The sequence below is a fragment of the Caretta caretta genome, chromosome 4, assembly GCF_965140235.1.
Source record: "Caretta caretta isolate rCarCar2 chromosome 4, rCarCar1.hap1, whole genome shotgun sequence".
Lineage (NCBI taxonomy): Eukaryota > Metazoa > Chordata > Testudines > Cheloniidae > Caretta > Caretta caretta.
Genome location: NC_134209.1, coordinates 123418363 through 123434924, shown reverse-complemented (window position 1 = coordinate 123434924; position 16562 = coordinate 123418363). Strand labels below are relative to the sequence as shown.

Genomic DNA, 16562 nt, shown 5'->3' with positions numbered 1-16562 from the left:
CTTGTCCCCAACTGGATTAGGGAGTCCTCCTCCAGTTTGAGAATCCTCTCATGAGAGGAGTCCCTGAAAAGGGATGAGGAGGGAGGGCCAGGAGCAGGGGGTCAGACAAGACCTCTAGGATGCAGCCAGTTGAGGTGATGTCGAAAATCCATTTGTCCTATGTGATAAGGTGCCACCTCAGGAGGAAACAGGCCAGGCATCCACCAAAAGGAGTGGAGATAACAGGTGGTATGGAGACTAGTTGATGGCTCTCAAGTATCCCATCAAAATGCCTCTTGGTAGGCAGTTAGGAACTGAAGAGGGGAGGGCGGTGGTGTGGAGTGCCTGCCCACGATGCACCTTCTGTCATTTTCTAAGGGGCTCCTAGATCCCTTGATGGAAAAATGACTGAGGTGGTGTGTGCTAACCAGAGGCAGCAGCCTGGAATATTTCCTCAGGGGTGCCAGGGTATATATCCCCAAATAGCAGAGGGTAGAGCAGGGGCGGGCAAACTTTTTGGCCTGAGGGCCACATCAGGTTTCCAAAATTGTATGGAGAGCTAGTTAGGGGAGGCTGTGTGGATGATTGCGTGGCCCAGCTCCCGCCTCCTATCCAACGCCGCCCCCCCCCCTTCTCACCCCCAGGACTCCTACCCCATCCACCAGCCCCTGCTCTCCATCCCCTCCTGGACCTCCCACCCCGACTGACCCCTGCCGCCCCACCCAACCCCCCACTTCATGACTGCCCCCACCACCAGACCCATGCCCCATCCAAGCTCCCTGTTCCCCGCCCTCTGACCACCCGGCCCCTATCAACACCCCCAACTCCCCTGCCCTCTATCCAACCCCCATGCCCCCTGACTGCGCTGCCTGGAGCACTGGTGGCTGGCGGCACTACAGCCGCGCCGCCCAGAGCACCAGGTCAGGCTGTGCCTCTGAAACTGTGCTGCCGAGCTGCCCAGAGCGTGGCGTGGCACGCTGAGGCTGCGGGGGAGGGGGGAAAGCAGGGGAGAGGCCGAGAGCTAGCCTCCCGGGCCAGGAGCCTAGGGGCCGGGCAGGAGGATCCTGCGGGCTGGATGTGGCCCGCAGGCTGTAGTTTGCCCACCTCTGGGGTAGAGCAGAAGTCTTTGTGAATGTGCAGTGACTCCTATCTTTTCACTCAAAAAACTGTTACCACAAAGGAGAAATCCTGTACCATCACTGAACATTCTAGGGAAGCCCCAAGGACTGCAACCTGAAGCCCATCTCATAACTACCGAGGCAGGCATGCAACATGATGCTGCGTCCACTGCATTCAGAAGTGCTTGGAAGGTCAACCCTGTAACCAGATTTCCCCCATCCAGGATGGCCCGAAATTGGGACCTAAATTCCTTCAGCAACTTAGAGAATTCTAACAGCTTATTGCAATTCATGAAGTCGTACTTGGACATCAATGCCTAGTAATTTGCTACGTGAAACAGTAGGCTAGCCAATTAAAAGTTCTTTCTGTTAAAGAGATATCTCTTGGTGTCTTTGTCAGGAGGGGTGGAACCAGGCTGACACTCCATGACAGCTTGTCCCACTAAGGAGTTGGGATTAAAGGTGGGAAAACAAATATTCTGCTCCCTTGGGAACGAACAAAATATTTCTTTTAAGCCCTCCTCAGGGGCAGGGCACAAGTAGCAGGAATGTGCCAAATTGTTTTACAAAGCTTCAATAGGACCCTGTTCATGGGGCACACCACTTTAGAGGAAGCCATAGCTTGGAGAAAATCCAGGAATTTTTGGGTAAGATCCTGAATCAACTGTAGTGGGACTTGAAGAGATTAAGCCATCCTCCTCAGGAGGCCACGGCACTGCCTGTAATCATCTGGTGGTGAGGGAAAAGCTACTGTCACTGCCTCATCTGGAAGGATGAAGAAAGCACTGCCAGGGGATCCAGTGGTTCCCACTGTTCCTCCTTAACAAGTGCTTCTGTGGGGACTTCGGCTATTATTGGCAGTGATATCCAGGATCCTCATACGCTGGCACATGAAGATATTAATCCCAAGGGCCCAAGCAAGGTCAGTGGACGGTATCATAAGAGCGTGAAGGTGGGCCCCATGTGGGGTACTGGAAATGGCCCACCTGTTGATCACTTTAGATAAGCTATTACCAGCAGGAGAGTGGGGTGGGAGGAGGTATTGTTTCATATTCTCTGTGTGTATATAAAGTCTGCTGCAGTTTCCACGGTACACATCTGATGAAGTGAGCTGTGGCTCACGAAAGCTCATGCTCAAATAAATTGGTTAGTCTCTAAGGTGCCACAAGTACTCCTTTTCTTTTTGCGAATACAGACTAACACGGCTGTTCCTCTGAAACTTAGCAACACTGTGGTTCATGAAGACATTTGGAAGACTTTAGAAGCCCTGTTAGGGATAGCTCTTAACTATGTTGTCAGAAGAACCCTGAGTACTGGGTCATTTTCATCCGACAAGTACGAATGGTCAGGCTCTCGTGGACAAACCAATGGGTGTGTATCCTGACCCTGACCAACCACAGATATGAGCTGATGAATCGTACATTGACAGTGCTGGAGCCTCCGCCTTATGGCTTGAGCTTGGGATTGGCAAATGTTGAGTTGGTAGTGTTGGAACATCTCTCAGCAGAATCGGTCCAAGAGGATCAGAAATTCTGGATACACACAAAATGCCAGATCTTCAAGCAGAGCATACAGAGATCTCACCAGAGGAGAGCTGGCAGGCATCCTGGTTGGATCTGTCAATGCTCTCTTTGAAGCAGCAGACTTCTGCTGGATTGGTGTTAACAGTGCAGAGGGCAAACAGTCCCTTCTGCCTCTGTGTGGTGTTGGATTGGTCCTGCCCGTTCAGACGACAATTTCAGGACGCTGGTACCTCTCATAACTGTCGATAATGGCCCCTGCTCCCTGCAAGGTCTGGATGTACCCTTCCTGGGGCATCCGGTGGTGCCTGAGGAAGGGGAGAAATAAACCTCTTTTTGGAGGATTTCTGAGGTGATTTATCCCTCTTTTTGCGAGGGTGTTTACCCTGGCCTTCTTCATACCTCCATTTAGTGGTGTGCTTCGATTTCTTGAAAGACTCAACTGAATGGCTGCGGTTCTGGAGGGATGCCACCTGGAGGCTCAGATCCGGTAGATGTGGAGCAGGAGAGCCCCAGGTCCAAACAGGGCCTCAAAGAGAACTCCATAAGACACCTACAAGTCTGAATTCCTGAAACTGCCAAGTACACTGAGGAAAGGCATGGCAGACGTCATACCTGAGGGGGTCTGTGCTTCCCCAAGGCAGTACAGACAGCTCTCATGCAAGTCACTCAGAGGGAACCTCTGTGGGCAGGCCAGCCAGGCTTTGAAATCTGGAACTTTGGGCATAACAAGGTGCCCTAAAATGATAGGGGAAATGAATGGAGAGGAACCCACTACCCTCAGATTAACGAATATAAAACACCTAAAAACAATTTATTTAAGGAACCGACCATCAAGCAGGGAAGTTGGAAAGGCTAGACAGAGAATAGTTCCATTCCAGACTGGAAGTGGTAGAATGGAACCGGAGAGGCTGTTGGCCTGCACAGCCCCCGATGTTCTTGGTGGGGATCATGGAAGCAGCGAGGGCGCATTCACAAACAGCTGCTATTTTTGAAGAATTTCCAGTTACTGGCACACGGAGCGCATCCGCACCCAAAGCAAATGCCCAATAGAGTCTAGCGCTCAAGTAGTATGCATTACATTCATTAAGTGTTAACATTACACCCATAAGATTATTATGCAAGGGTTGCAACTCACTGGGGTTATGTGCAATGCTGAAACAGTTGAAACCTTTTCAAAATGTTCCACTCCATAGTTATAAGCTTTGCCTGCCATATTAAGTAGAATATTAATGCTGCTTTAGTTTGATTGTTGGTTATGGTTGAATGCACATTCTATGTATAATTACTATACTAGTCACAGTATGCTCTAGGTTTGGTTTTGTTTTTTACTGGAAAAGCTATAGATACCAACTTTTTAAAAGCAAATAACTAACCTTTCAAATGCAGAGTCTGAAATATCAGTTTGAGTGAGATCCAGATGTTCCAAGTTAGGACAAAGTTCCAAGAACTGTCTAACCTAGGAAAGGAATGAAAAAAAGAAAATGCAAAAACCAGACAATTAAAGAGTCTCACAGCCAAGATGCAAATGAATGCTCATTTGAGTTGCAATTCAACTTCACTGACAATACAGACTCAAGCACACCAATTATATATTATTACTAATTATAGCCTACACACTCAAACGTATTAGTGCTAACAATACATACCATTTTGTTAGAAACTGCAGAACTGTAGGCCAGTACTAGTGTTTTCACTGAAGTGCCTACATGTGGGAGAACATTATGAATTAAGCCATGGAGTAAATGCTTTTCCATCTGTGCTATGTTAATTGCAAGTGATTCTTCTGCAGCCTCTTCTGTAAAATAAATCAAAGAGAAAGTAAGATTTTACCATGTATTTAGAGAGATTTTTAAAGTTCATCTCCTCATATCACATTAAATACAAGATTTACAAAAAAAGCTATCCACCTTATGCAGTTACGATGGTTCTTCGAGATGTCTCCTACTATGGGTGCTCCACTGTAGGTGTGTCTGCATCCCTATGCTGCTGATTGGAGAACTTCATAGCAGTGTCTGTTAGGCCAGCATATGCGTGGTCTCTCCTTGTGCTGTGTCATAAGGCTAGTCAGCACGTGGGGCTAACCATCCCCAGTTCCTTCTCTACCACGGAGTCATAAACGAGAATTCCAAAGTAGAGGGGAAGAGGGTGGGTTGTGGACAACCATAGGGACACACATCTTGAAGAACCATCGTTACTGCACAAGGTGAGTAACAACTTCTTCGAGTAGTGTCCATATGGATGGCTCCACTGTACTCCCAAGTAGTATCTCTTCTGGAGGACTGGGACTTCAGAGTCAGGTCAATTACAGATGACAGTACTGTGGAGCAGAGTATGGCATCAGAGACAGTCTCTCCAGCAATGGCATAGTGTTCTGCAAAAGCGTGGACTGATGCCCCTGTCCATGCTCTGCAGATCTCTGAGATAGGGACATCCTTGAAGAAGGTGACAGATGAGATTGATCTTATGGAATGTGTACAGATCAAGTCTAGGAGGTGGGGGTCACGTTATGAATTTGGTAGCACTGTCTGACGCAATTCAAGACCCACATAGAGAGTCTCTTTGGGCTGATATTCCTGAGCCCTTGGATCTTCCTGTCACAGAGAGGAAAGTCTAGGGGACTTCCCGAAGGCATTTGTCTTATCAAGGTAGAAGGCTAGGGCTCTCCTAGCATCTGGGATATGTACTATAGCCTTCCTATTGTCTTGGTGAGGCTTGGAGTAGAAAATTCAATGGTGAATTGATTCATGTGAAATGGGGAGATTACCTGGGGAATGAATTTTGGATGCGGCCTGACTGTAACCTTGTTTGGAAAGGATACTGTGTAAGGAGGATGTGCCATCAGACCTGCTATCTCTGCTATCCTTTTGGGCAAGGTAATTGCTATCGGGTAGGCTGTTTTCACTGATAGGTAGGTTAGCGAACACGTGGCCATGGATTCAAAAGGGGGCCTAGTCAGCCCTTTCAGTACCAGGTTTAGTTCCACATGGAGGTAGGGAGTTGAGGTTGAGGGAAGAGGTTTATTATACTCTTAAATGAATCTTTTAGTGGTTGGGTATGACAGCACAGAATATCCCTCTACGGGATGGTGAAAGGCTGTAATAGCTGCTAGATGGACCCTAAGAGAGTTTAGGGATAATTCTGACTTTTTCACGGTCAGAGCATATTCGAGAATATGTAGAAGAGTTGCTGATATTGGAGAGATCTGTTGGGATGTGCACCAAATCTGAAACCTAGACCATTTTTGCAGGTAAGTACATCGGGCGGAGGACTTTATACTGTGTAACTGAACCTCTTGTACTACCTTTGCGCATGAAATTTCTAGATGCTGGAACCAAGCAGAGGCCATGCTTTGAGACAAAGAATCCCCCTGTTGGCATGTTGGGTACACCCTTCGGCTTGCGAGAGGTGGTGTGGAAAGGTCAGGAGAGAGCGGGCATGTCATGAGCCGTGTCAGATAAGGGCACCAGATCTGTCTCAGCCAAGTAGGAGCAATCAGGATGATGTGAGCTCCATCCCTTTTTATTTTTAGCAGGACCTTCAGCGAGAAGAGGAAATGGAGGAGAGGCGTAAAAAAAGGTTCTTGTCCCAGTGGAGAAGAAGAGCACCACGCAGAGAGTGCAGTTCCATCCCTGCCCTGGAGCAGTAGCATGGGCACTTCTTGTTCTGGTAAGTGGTGCACAGGTCTATGGATAGAGTTCCCCATTGTATAACAAGTTGTGGAGTACTGACGTCACCCGCTTGTAATCGTGCAGGAATTTGTCCACTATCAAATTCTGCATACCCAGGAAGTAAGTTACGAGCAAAGCGACTTTGTGAGATACGCACCAGTTCCATAGTCTCATTGCCTCCATGCACAGAGAGGGTGAGCTGCCCCTCAGCCCTCCCAGCTGCTATGGGTATGTTGTCTGTTATGATCTTTGTATGTGATCCTGCGATCAGCAGGAGGAAATGGGCACAGACATGCTGACAGCTCTCAGTTTGAGGAGACTGATGTGTAGAGACATCTCTGAAGATGACCATTTGTCTTGCGTCATGAGGCCATTTAAATGTGCTACCTTCCCTATGAGCGATGATTTGTGGTAAGGACCAAAAATGGTGACATGTATGAGAAGGGGACCCCTGTCACATGTCAGGTCCTTCCACCAGTTTAAGGAATTTTTAATTCTGGTGGGGTTTGACCAAACTGAACCATAGTTGAAGGCATGGCATGTGGAATCTGGCATGTGGTATCACTGTCGTGCCTGCTGCCACGTGTCCCAAGTTGGAGGCAGAGTCCGGCCGGAATTTGGACTGTATTGAATCGTGTCTATGAGCAAAGCCAGGGATAGGAACCAGTGGTGAGGCAGAAGGGCTTTGGCCTGTATGGCATCTAGGATGTCCCCAATGAATTCCAGGCATTGCACTGGGGGTAAGGGCTGACTTCTGGGTGTTGACCTGTAAACCCAGTTCTGTGAACAAGTGTATTGTAGTGTTGACAGCTTTGTGGGCCTCCTGGAGAGATCAGGCTCTGAGGAGACAATCATCTAGGTATGGGTAAATCATTATCCCTTGAGAGCATCAGTGAGTGGCTACTACTGAGAGAACTTTGGAAAATACTCTCAGGGTTAATGACAGCACGAAGGGGAGGACTCTGTATTGATAATGGTCATGTCCCAGAGTGAACCTGAGAAATCATCTATGAGCTGATAGGATCAAGATGTGAAAATAGCTGTCTTGGAGGTTGAGGGCATAAAAACAGTCTCCCTGTTCCAAACTTGGAATGATAGTCAATAAGGTGACCACCTTGAACTTCTGAGCCTTGACAAACTTGTTGAGAGCTCTGAGGTCCAGTAGGGGTCTCTAACTTCCCTTTCTTTTGGGAATTAGGACATAATGAGAGTAGAACTCCTTGCCTCACAGACGCTGAGGTACCAGTTCTATGGCTCCTAACTGGAGGAGATGATTTATCTCCTGTCATCGTAAACTCTCATGAGAAGGGTCCCTGATGAGGGACAGAAAGGGGGTTGTGGAGGGGCTATGGAGGTGAAGTCAATGGAGTTCCCAGATTGGACAATCTCTAAAACTCATCAGTCCGACATTTTATGTTCCCAGGCAGTACAGAATATTGCCAATCGGTGGCCGAATGGGTATATAATCACAGTCAGTTGTGGGGAGTGGTCTCGTGGTGCCTCAACCTGCCTGTCAAATGTGGTGTTTAGATGCAGGGAGTTGGGACGAGACCAGACAGTTTGCACTTCAGGAATTTCCCTTTCTTCCTCTGCGTTTCGTAATGATGTTGAAGCTGATATTGAGCCACATATGGTCTGTGTTGAGATTGGAGACTAAAACGCCTCTTTTGCCCCAGCGTATAGATTCCCAGTGACTCGAGGGTAGCCCTGGAATACTTCAAGATATGAAGAGAGGCGTCGGTCTTTTCGGCGAAGAGCTTCATCCCCTCAAAAGGAAGATCTTCCACCATGCACTGTGCCTCTTTTGGGAATACCGACAAGTGGAGTCATGGATGTCCATCACATCACCACTGTGGAGATGGACCTAGCTGCTGTGTCTCTGGCACTACAGGCCAATTGTAGCTTTGTTTTTGCTACTAATTGTCCCTCTTGTATGATGCCTTTAAAGGATTCCCGATGTGCCAATACAGTCACTGAGTTCGTTATAATATATATAGTTACATTTGGTCGTGAGCGCCTGGTAGTTGGTGACATAGAACTGCAAGGTGGCAGAGGAATATGCCGTCTGCCAAAGGGATCAAGGCTTTACTAGTCCCTGTCATATGGTGTAGCCCTGCACTGGTGCTTAGGATACTGAGCAAGAGAGAGATCATTTGTGGCTATCCATACACTCACTTATGACTTACGACTTCCCCACCTTCTTCTTGAAGAACTTAAGAGAGGACTCCCCAGCTTGTTTCTCTGACCCATTTCCCTTAGAAGTCAAAAGTTATGGGAAAGACCCATGTCCACCAGGAGATTGAGGTCACAGAGCTGCCTCCAGGAAGATAATTTTCTGGTGGAGCTCTGTCCTTGCGGGATCTCAGTCAGGGCTGCACAGGGACGCATACACATCTACAATGGAGCACCCACAGGGACACTACTGAAAGAACCACTAAGGTTTAAACTAAGATTTAAAACATCTACATATCTTGTGCCTAAAAAAATATGGATGTAAATGAAAAGTTTAACACAACACATGTTTAATGATGCACTTCAAAATTTGCTCGGCTCTGAGAAGTAGATTCTAGAGGTGTGGTTTTCTACTTGTCTATCTTGCTAGCTGTCCTATAGAGATAAACCCCAGAAACCAACAGAGCAACCAACCCAATAGAAAGCTATTACAACATTGCTCAATAAGAAGGTTTCTTTCAGATTCTGCACCATTTAGGGTTTTACAGGTTGCTACCAAAAATTCAAAACGTACACAGACACGAACGGATGAAATTCAGAATACAGAGTGTTATTTGGTCATAATGATCACCTCATTCCAAAGAGCAACACAGCATTCTGTACTAGCTGAAGCTGCCAATTACTTTTTCCACTGGTAACTGCGTAGAAGACGTTACAGGAATCAGTTACAGGTTACAACGGCAAGGATCCTGGATGTGGTTTACAAAGAGATAAATTTGCAGACTCTGGGCCAATAGTAGAGAAAGGAAAACTATTGTGTGTTACTGAAGTCAACTGGGCATCCGAGAGCACCTTTATATCTAACAGGATTCTAAGACTAAAAATTTGAAAATAGCAACATATTTTTAAAGTCAGTTTTATCTTGGAACTCACATACCAATTGGACACACTCTACTGAATGTGTCTTCAAGATGGGGAATTTCTGACCAACAGACCATATTAAAAAAAAACATGGTCTTGCCCTTCCCCAATGTTCAGCTCATGCTGAACTGAGTACAGAGCTGGAAATGGGATAGCCAAAACAGAGATAGGAGCATAATTCATCCAAGCCTTAGTAACACAAATAAGGTAAGATGTTGTCGCTATCATTAAATTGTGGACAAAGGAAGTTTGCGCGTGCTGTGTTTTGCATACCTCACAGAGATTGAACATTATGGGACATTGGTTAGGATGACTACTTGCCACTACTTTGCTTTAGTAAAAAAAAGTGTGGTTGCCTAACAAAAAAAAGTATCATATCTGGAAACATTTTATATCCATGTAATATGTAGATGACATCGACTAACTGCTCAAGAGCCAGTGCGCCTGTGTTCCTTTAATTGTAAGTATATTAGTTTAATCTTAATTCTACAGTTGTTAGTTGAAACTGTCCAAATTCAAAATATTTTCTGCTAGCCCAAGGTAAAAGTACATATTCCAGATTAAATGTTTCTTCATTTATTCATAATTGTAATATATGTACTAAAATCAATTAAGAGAAAAACTGTTTTTAAAAAGTAGCTACATTTGCCTCTGTATAAAATTATAGCTATACGATTACATCTACAGGGGGGTTTTGTATCTTCTTCATGAAAAGCTGAAAAGGAATTCTGCATAGCAATTTATTCTAGATTAGATTTTGCCTACCAGATTCATCTATGTCAGCATCTTCATCCCATTCCTGAAAAGCACGACTTTCATCTTTTCTATTTTTCACCCACTCCTCATCAGGTTCAGTATCAAGGTCAGCTGCAGGACCACTGTACCAGTCACCTACTCAGCCAAAAAAAGGAAATAAATGAAAAAGCACTCCAGGAAACATTTGATCTTTATAACTGAAAACTCCAGAAATTACTTGTTATATATTGGGATCCAATCCAATGATATAAGTAAAAGATTTTCTATTTTCTTCAACTGAAGTTGGATTGGGCTGTTACATATACATTTCTTGATGTTTATAATATATTTAAAGTGAATGTTCAAAAGCTTTTAGAATTCCCTAAGACAATTTCAATATCTCCATTAGGTTAACTATTGTTATATTTCTTAATGAGGACTCTCTTTTTCATATTTCCCCACTAGGGTCCAGTATGAAAATGCAAAGTAGGACTGAAATAATGGTGCGTCTCATTGAAAAATTTTGATTTCCCGTTTCTAAAATTCTGTAACAAAATAAGTATATTTATATATACACAGTTCATTTAACAATTGGTGTAACCAACTATCGATTTACTAAGCAAAAAAACCTGCATGAAATAAACAAATTTCCTTTCTAATATGAAATCCTCACAATTTACTGGTCATGTCACCTAGTCAGGAGTTGATCAGTTTAGAATAAAAACACTTCCAACAGCTATAGATCATGAGTTTACAATTACACACTGCACACGTGACTCAGTGGTGTAGAAAACAAGCTTTTTCCAATGGACAACCAGTTGGATATGAAGTTTCTCTTACTAATTGTGGGGAAACAGTGAAATGCCAACTAGTCGAATGTAGCTAACTGCAAAGGAACAGGGGTTTTGTTGCTGCTGTGGCTTGTACGCTTTATTGGAGCCTTACAATATGTAAAGAGCCTCTAAAGGTTTTGTCTGTATACAAAAAGCCTGCAACGTAACAAAAATATGAAATATTTCACTTTTACTAACCAATTTCTCTGAATCCGCTGCAATAAGACTACTAATGCAGCCACATTATCACCATTTAGAACACAAGGATAGAGAATACTATATACTAACCTTACTTCCAATTACAAAGATGTAGTACCAATTAACATAATTGTTAGATCACATACGTGTTCGCATATTACTGTTTCACTTACCTTGGGTCCGTTCTTGTATATACTGTCTTTTCATGACTACCAAAAAATAAAACATTAAACTAAGCTTGTAGTTGTTCCCTCTATCAAAATCAACTTCTATCACATCAAATTAAGCTGTGTAATGCCACCATGACCAAATGGAGCACCTACACTCAGTTAATCTAGATTAGTCACACAAAATACTAATTTTGCAATCTCCAAAGTCAGATCCTTGAAACGTTTTTAAAAACAGATGAAAAATTCAATCACCTACCTCTGGCCCACTGAACAGGGTAGAGGTGTTTCCAAAGAGATCCCGTTTTAACCAGTTGAGACCACTTAGTGCTTACTTGACTACACCGACACAACTCCTGAGGGTTAAGGTAACTGAAAATGGTCAGCATTACTTCAGGAGGAAGATGAGTAACATTTGTGGTATGCCCTGTCACTTCAGTTTCTGAAATATAAAACATGTGTGTTAATAAAGGGGTATGCGTGTATACTTCTGCAGTTAAGTGATAATGGTTGGACTCATTTTCCCCAAGGTGATGCAATGATAAAATGCATTAAAGCGAACATAAGAAAACATTCGATTTGTTTGGTAATAAGACCTAAAAGAATATTTCACATAAAAATATTTGGGAGGGTGGAGGGAAGTGTTAAACGTTCTATATTATAAATGCCACTGAAGATCACAATAACTCAGTTCAATCCCTACCATTTCCTTTACCGAGTATACAGTCTAATTTCCTTTCCGAAGTCTGGCCAAGAAAGGAATCTGGATGCTACTCAAGCCAGGTGGAATGGAAGTAATATTTTGTGGTAGTGAAAACTTATCGAAATGGGCAGAAGCAGCATTTGCACCTTTTAACAACATGTATGCCTGCCTTTGCCAAAACACAAACCATGGCTGCTCCTGGATTCTCAGGGTACTGTACTAAGCCACAGGGACTTTTCTCATCTGCAGCTAGCAAGGAAGCTGCAACTAGTCCTGTCCAATGAGGATCGTGTTTTTATTACCTCCAAGCACTCAGCTTTCTTGACTGGGGAAAGCCAACATAAGCACATCCTCTTTGCTTTAAGAATCAAATCTTTGCACTTGGCTCCCCATTCTCTTCTGGGTGCAATTAACTTGTATAGGTAATACCTTTTTAAACTTCTGAATGGTCAAGACTAACAAACAAAACCAAGTAAGTGTCTTACACAGTGCTCTGAAGCACATGTATCATATTTCGTTTTTAGTTTCTGTTCATGCCTAGTAAACAAGCAGTAGCTTTAAGAAGCCTCACTGTGGGTGAATTTACATAAAGTGTGTTTAAAATAATTTGTACATAACCATTAGCTGTTACAAAATAAATATATAGTAGTGGTGTGAAAAATTCAATCAGTAAGGAATCAGATTTTTAAAATGAACATTCATAACAAAAAAAGACCATGAGAAGTGGTACAAATGATTTGGAGGCTAAATATTTGTCTTTTTTTCTTCTATTCATTAACTCTAGTCAGAAAGGGAAAGCGATACTCACCTTAAAATAGATCTTTCAGACACCAGACCCATAGAGGCAATGCTATTATTTCCCATTACATCAAAAGAATAAGATTTTCTCCAACGGTGTGTTATAATGGACTCCCATTTTTACATGTGTGCTTCCAGAATGTGAGAAGACTGATTCTCATAGACCAAATTTCAAAAACAGTTCAACTACCTTACCATTCTGGAGTATCAGAGACACTAGTTTGTTATGAAAGAAAAAGTCAAAGTGATTTTTCCAGTAGTCGGTGACTTGCTTCCAGAGACCGGAAGCAGGCTACAACTTCTGAACCTTATGGATTCTTACACATCAGGATCGAGCCCAGTCTCAGGTTGTATCCCAGATTTCTAATTAAGTAAGCACAGAAATAGTACCCTCAATTCATGATGTTGGCTTGCAAACATTTAGCAACTGTTTGAATATACTATATTTCATTTAATACTGAATAGGAATGCATGTGTTTTCTTATCTGGACAACTGGTCAACCAAAGATATTACTAGGGAAGGGATCCACGAAACTGATCAATTCACCACAGGAATTGCTGGTGTCAAAGTTAGGCCTTTCTAACTTGGCATTCATATTCTGCAAGCTACCCAAATTTCCAACTTGCTCCCATAAAACAATTTGTGTATCTAGAAGACATACTAGATGTGGCTAAGATCAGAGCCTCCCATAATGACTGCACAATAAGGGAGATCACCTTGCAGGGTTCCACATTTAGTATCTTGGTCCCTTTAGGAATACCAATTTATTTGTATGCCAGGAGCTGAACTTCAAACCTGAAGTGCATACAAGACTTCAGACAAATGGTATCCCAGAAAATGAAAAAATGAAAATGAAGCCATGAGGTTTTATATGACTGTTCGGAGAGGGGCAAAGTCTCTTTTCCTGTGTCAAGAAGCCTCTGAAGTAAGTGCCGGATAAGACAAGGAATTTGTCCAACAAAATGTCCTGCTTGCCATTTCTCTGGCAGGAAAGGAAAATGCAATCATGCACAGGTTCACTTGATTGCCTAATTTAAGGTGTTTGTTATTCAGCAAATCTTCCTTAGATGAAATATTTATATTTTGCTTTCTCTCAAAAGAAGTAGCAGTGCACAAGAAATAGACATCAGCGATGGATACTTTCTCCATTTTTTAAAATGGTTGGAATTTATATGTTTCCTTCAAAAAAATCACATACCTTCACATATGCTTCCCCCACAAATCCACTCTGATACCAAAGCAAACTAAACTCAAGACAGAAAAGTTGTAGAAGTCTTACTATCCCCAAATTCCCACTCAGAGATGGCAGGAGCTAATTCCAGCAGGCTATGTGTCTGCCATATTGGATTGGTCAGAGACCAAGATATATTTTGCATTCTGACCCACTATCTTATTTTCTGTCAGCTTGGCCTATAAAAGTAGAAATTGATCAGTTTAGTGGTTCAAAGGAAGTCTCAAATCTTGTCACTGTTTGGATTACAGTCTTCAATTCAAGTTTGTTAGATTTTCATGAACAGATTCAAGTTGGAACAGTACCTTCTTTACCCTTAGTAGTCAGTTTCATGAGTATGTGCTGTATTTACTATCCCATTACAATATTCCTGATGTTGTGGAACAACAAAAGCCTCCTACCAAGCTGACTAGGCCACCTTCTCAGCTATGAGTATTTTTTACATTGAAAATTGTATTGATGCTCTAACATTCAAATTAAATGGGCAACAGGCCCTTATCAAGTGAACCATCCTATACTAAGTTTCATAAAGAAAAAGCAAGGTGATGTTTCAGAATTGTCCGAATTTCATTCTAAAAGTGACGAAGTTTCACTTTGTTCGGTCATTCATCTTGCAGAAACGTTTTTCCGACCCTCTCCTTCCCTGCTTATCCTCCCATTTTGGCTCCTTGGACAAGGAAGGCCAAGGGGGAGTTCTATTACCTGGGATACTGTCAGCTGACTTAACTTCTGCTCTGTTGAGGATATACACTGAGAAACCTCCAGACCCCTGCCCTCAACCAGGCAGTGAAAGCAGGGTCTGGAAAAAGAAAATACAATCTGAAATTGAAGCGTGAAAATAAAAGTTAAACACTAGACTGTGCATGTTTGCTATAATTTGGACAAAGCATCGCCAGGGGAAGAACGAGATATGCTTGAGTACACACCCACATTGAAACTTCTAAAAATCTACAACAGCAATATTCTTCCCAAAATATCACTGCAATTTTGAAGAAAGAAACCGTTTTCTAACAACTACGCATGTAAAAGCACTCAGCAAATGTACAGTGACAACTCTTCACTGGAGTGATTTTAGTGGATTATACTTGCAAATTTAAAATTGCATTCAGTTTAATTAAAAATGGTTCACCTTGATCTGTTTTCTCATCCACAGAGCTCTTCAGCTGATTCCAAAGGCTAAGACCTCTAACAAGTTCTGCAGCTTCCTTCTGTGAGCAGTGTTGATCAATAACTTTCTTTTTAATGTCCTTCAATTCTTCATAAGTAAAATATTCCATCAACATGGGCTGAAAAACCTAAACCAATAAATGCCAGTTATCCACAACCAAACAAAAACCACACTGCTGCCACAATGTATTCAAAATGATACATATAAAACTTTTCTTATTTAAGGTTTACAACAGGAATTACAAAAGGAGCAACATGATGCACAGTAATGAATGCCAGGTGAGGAATCTGAAATTCCCAAATTCTAATCCCAAATCTGCAAACAGCTGATTGCATGACCTTGGGCAAGTAAAATTGTGGGCTTGTCTAAATTTAAAATGCTACAGTGGTGCCATTGTAGTACTTCAGTGTAGACAACTACCTACTTCCACAGGAGGGGTTCTCCCATCAGTGTAGGTAATCCTTCTCCCCAAGAGGCAGCAGCTAGGTCGATGGAAGAATTCTTCTGTGGATCTTGTGCTGTCTACATGGGGACTTAGGCCAGTTTAACTACGTTGCTCAAGGGTGTGAATTTTTCACACTCCTGAGTGACATATCTGGGTTGGCCTATATTTCTAGTGTACACCTGTCTTGTTTCTTCAGTTTCCCCATATATTAAATGGAGCTAAGCGTATGTGTTTAACTCAGAAGATATTATTAAGATCCTCATGTAGAAGACACTAAAGTATTATTATTAATAATACATGAGAGGTCTACTCTCTTGAGCAGATTTGGGAGGTTTAGTCTCTCCAGAGGATGTTTCCCAATTTTTGGATACACATAAAACAGAATCAGACTGGCAATACCAGTCTGTATATGTCAAATATATACGGCAGCTTGAGAGAAGCTGCTTAATTCACGGGCCACTGGTTTACTGCATCAAACATTTTTTGGTTTTGCTTTTAACGTTGTAGATCTTTGGCCTGTTTTACTGGATCTTCTTTTACAGAAGCTATTTTAAAATAATTGGACATTATGTTTAAAATTAAAGAAAAATACACATTGTACGAAATAATATTCTCATTACACTTAAGGTATTCCTTAAGAAAAAATAGTTATATTTTTTAACACACAAAGAATGCATTCCTAAGATACCAGTCATAGTATGAATACCTAGCAAAACTGTCAAATTGAAATGGTCCATATACATTACTCACTATTCCCATAATTTTATACAGAAAGTTTAAATTATAGAAACTGTTCAAATATCTTTAAAATTCCATGTTCCATTTACTAGTGAGGCTAAGAGGCAACCTATATATCAAATCAGCCATAAAATAAAAAGTAAGCATGCCTTGAACTTCCATAG

General features: G+C 42.5%; 1 protein-coding gene across 2 annotated transcripts in view; it reads right to left on the bottom strand.

The window, feature by feature from the left end:
* Positions 1–16562, bottom strand: part of FBXL5 (F-box and leucine rich repeat protein 5) — a 54204-nt gene that overhangs the window by 20815 nt on the left and 16827 nt on the right. For both annotated transcript variants that reach the window (XM_048848815.2, XM_048848814.2), the window contains exons 4-8: positions 15177–15342; positions 11574–11756; positions 10147–10272; positions 4267–4415; positions 3994–4076 (exon numbers count right to left, since the gene is read on the bottom strand). In XM_048848815.2, coding sequence (XP_048704772.1) covers positions 3994–4076; positions 4267–4415; positions 10147–10272; positions 11574–11756; positions 15177–15342 — 707 coding nt within the window. The remainder of the gene's footprint in view (positions 1–3993; positions 4077–4266; positions 4416–10146; positions 10273–11573; positions 11757–15176; positions 15343–16562) is intronic.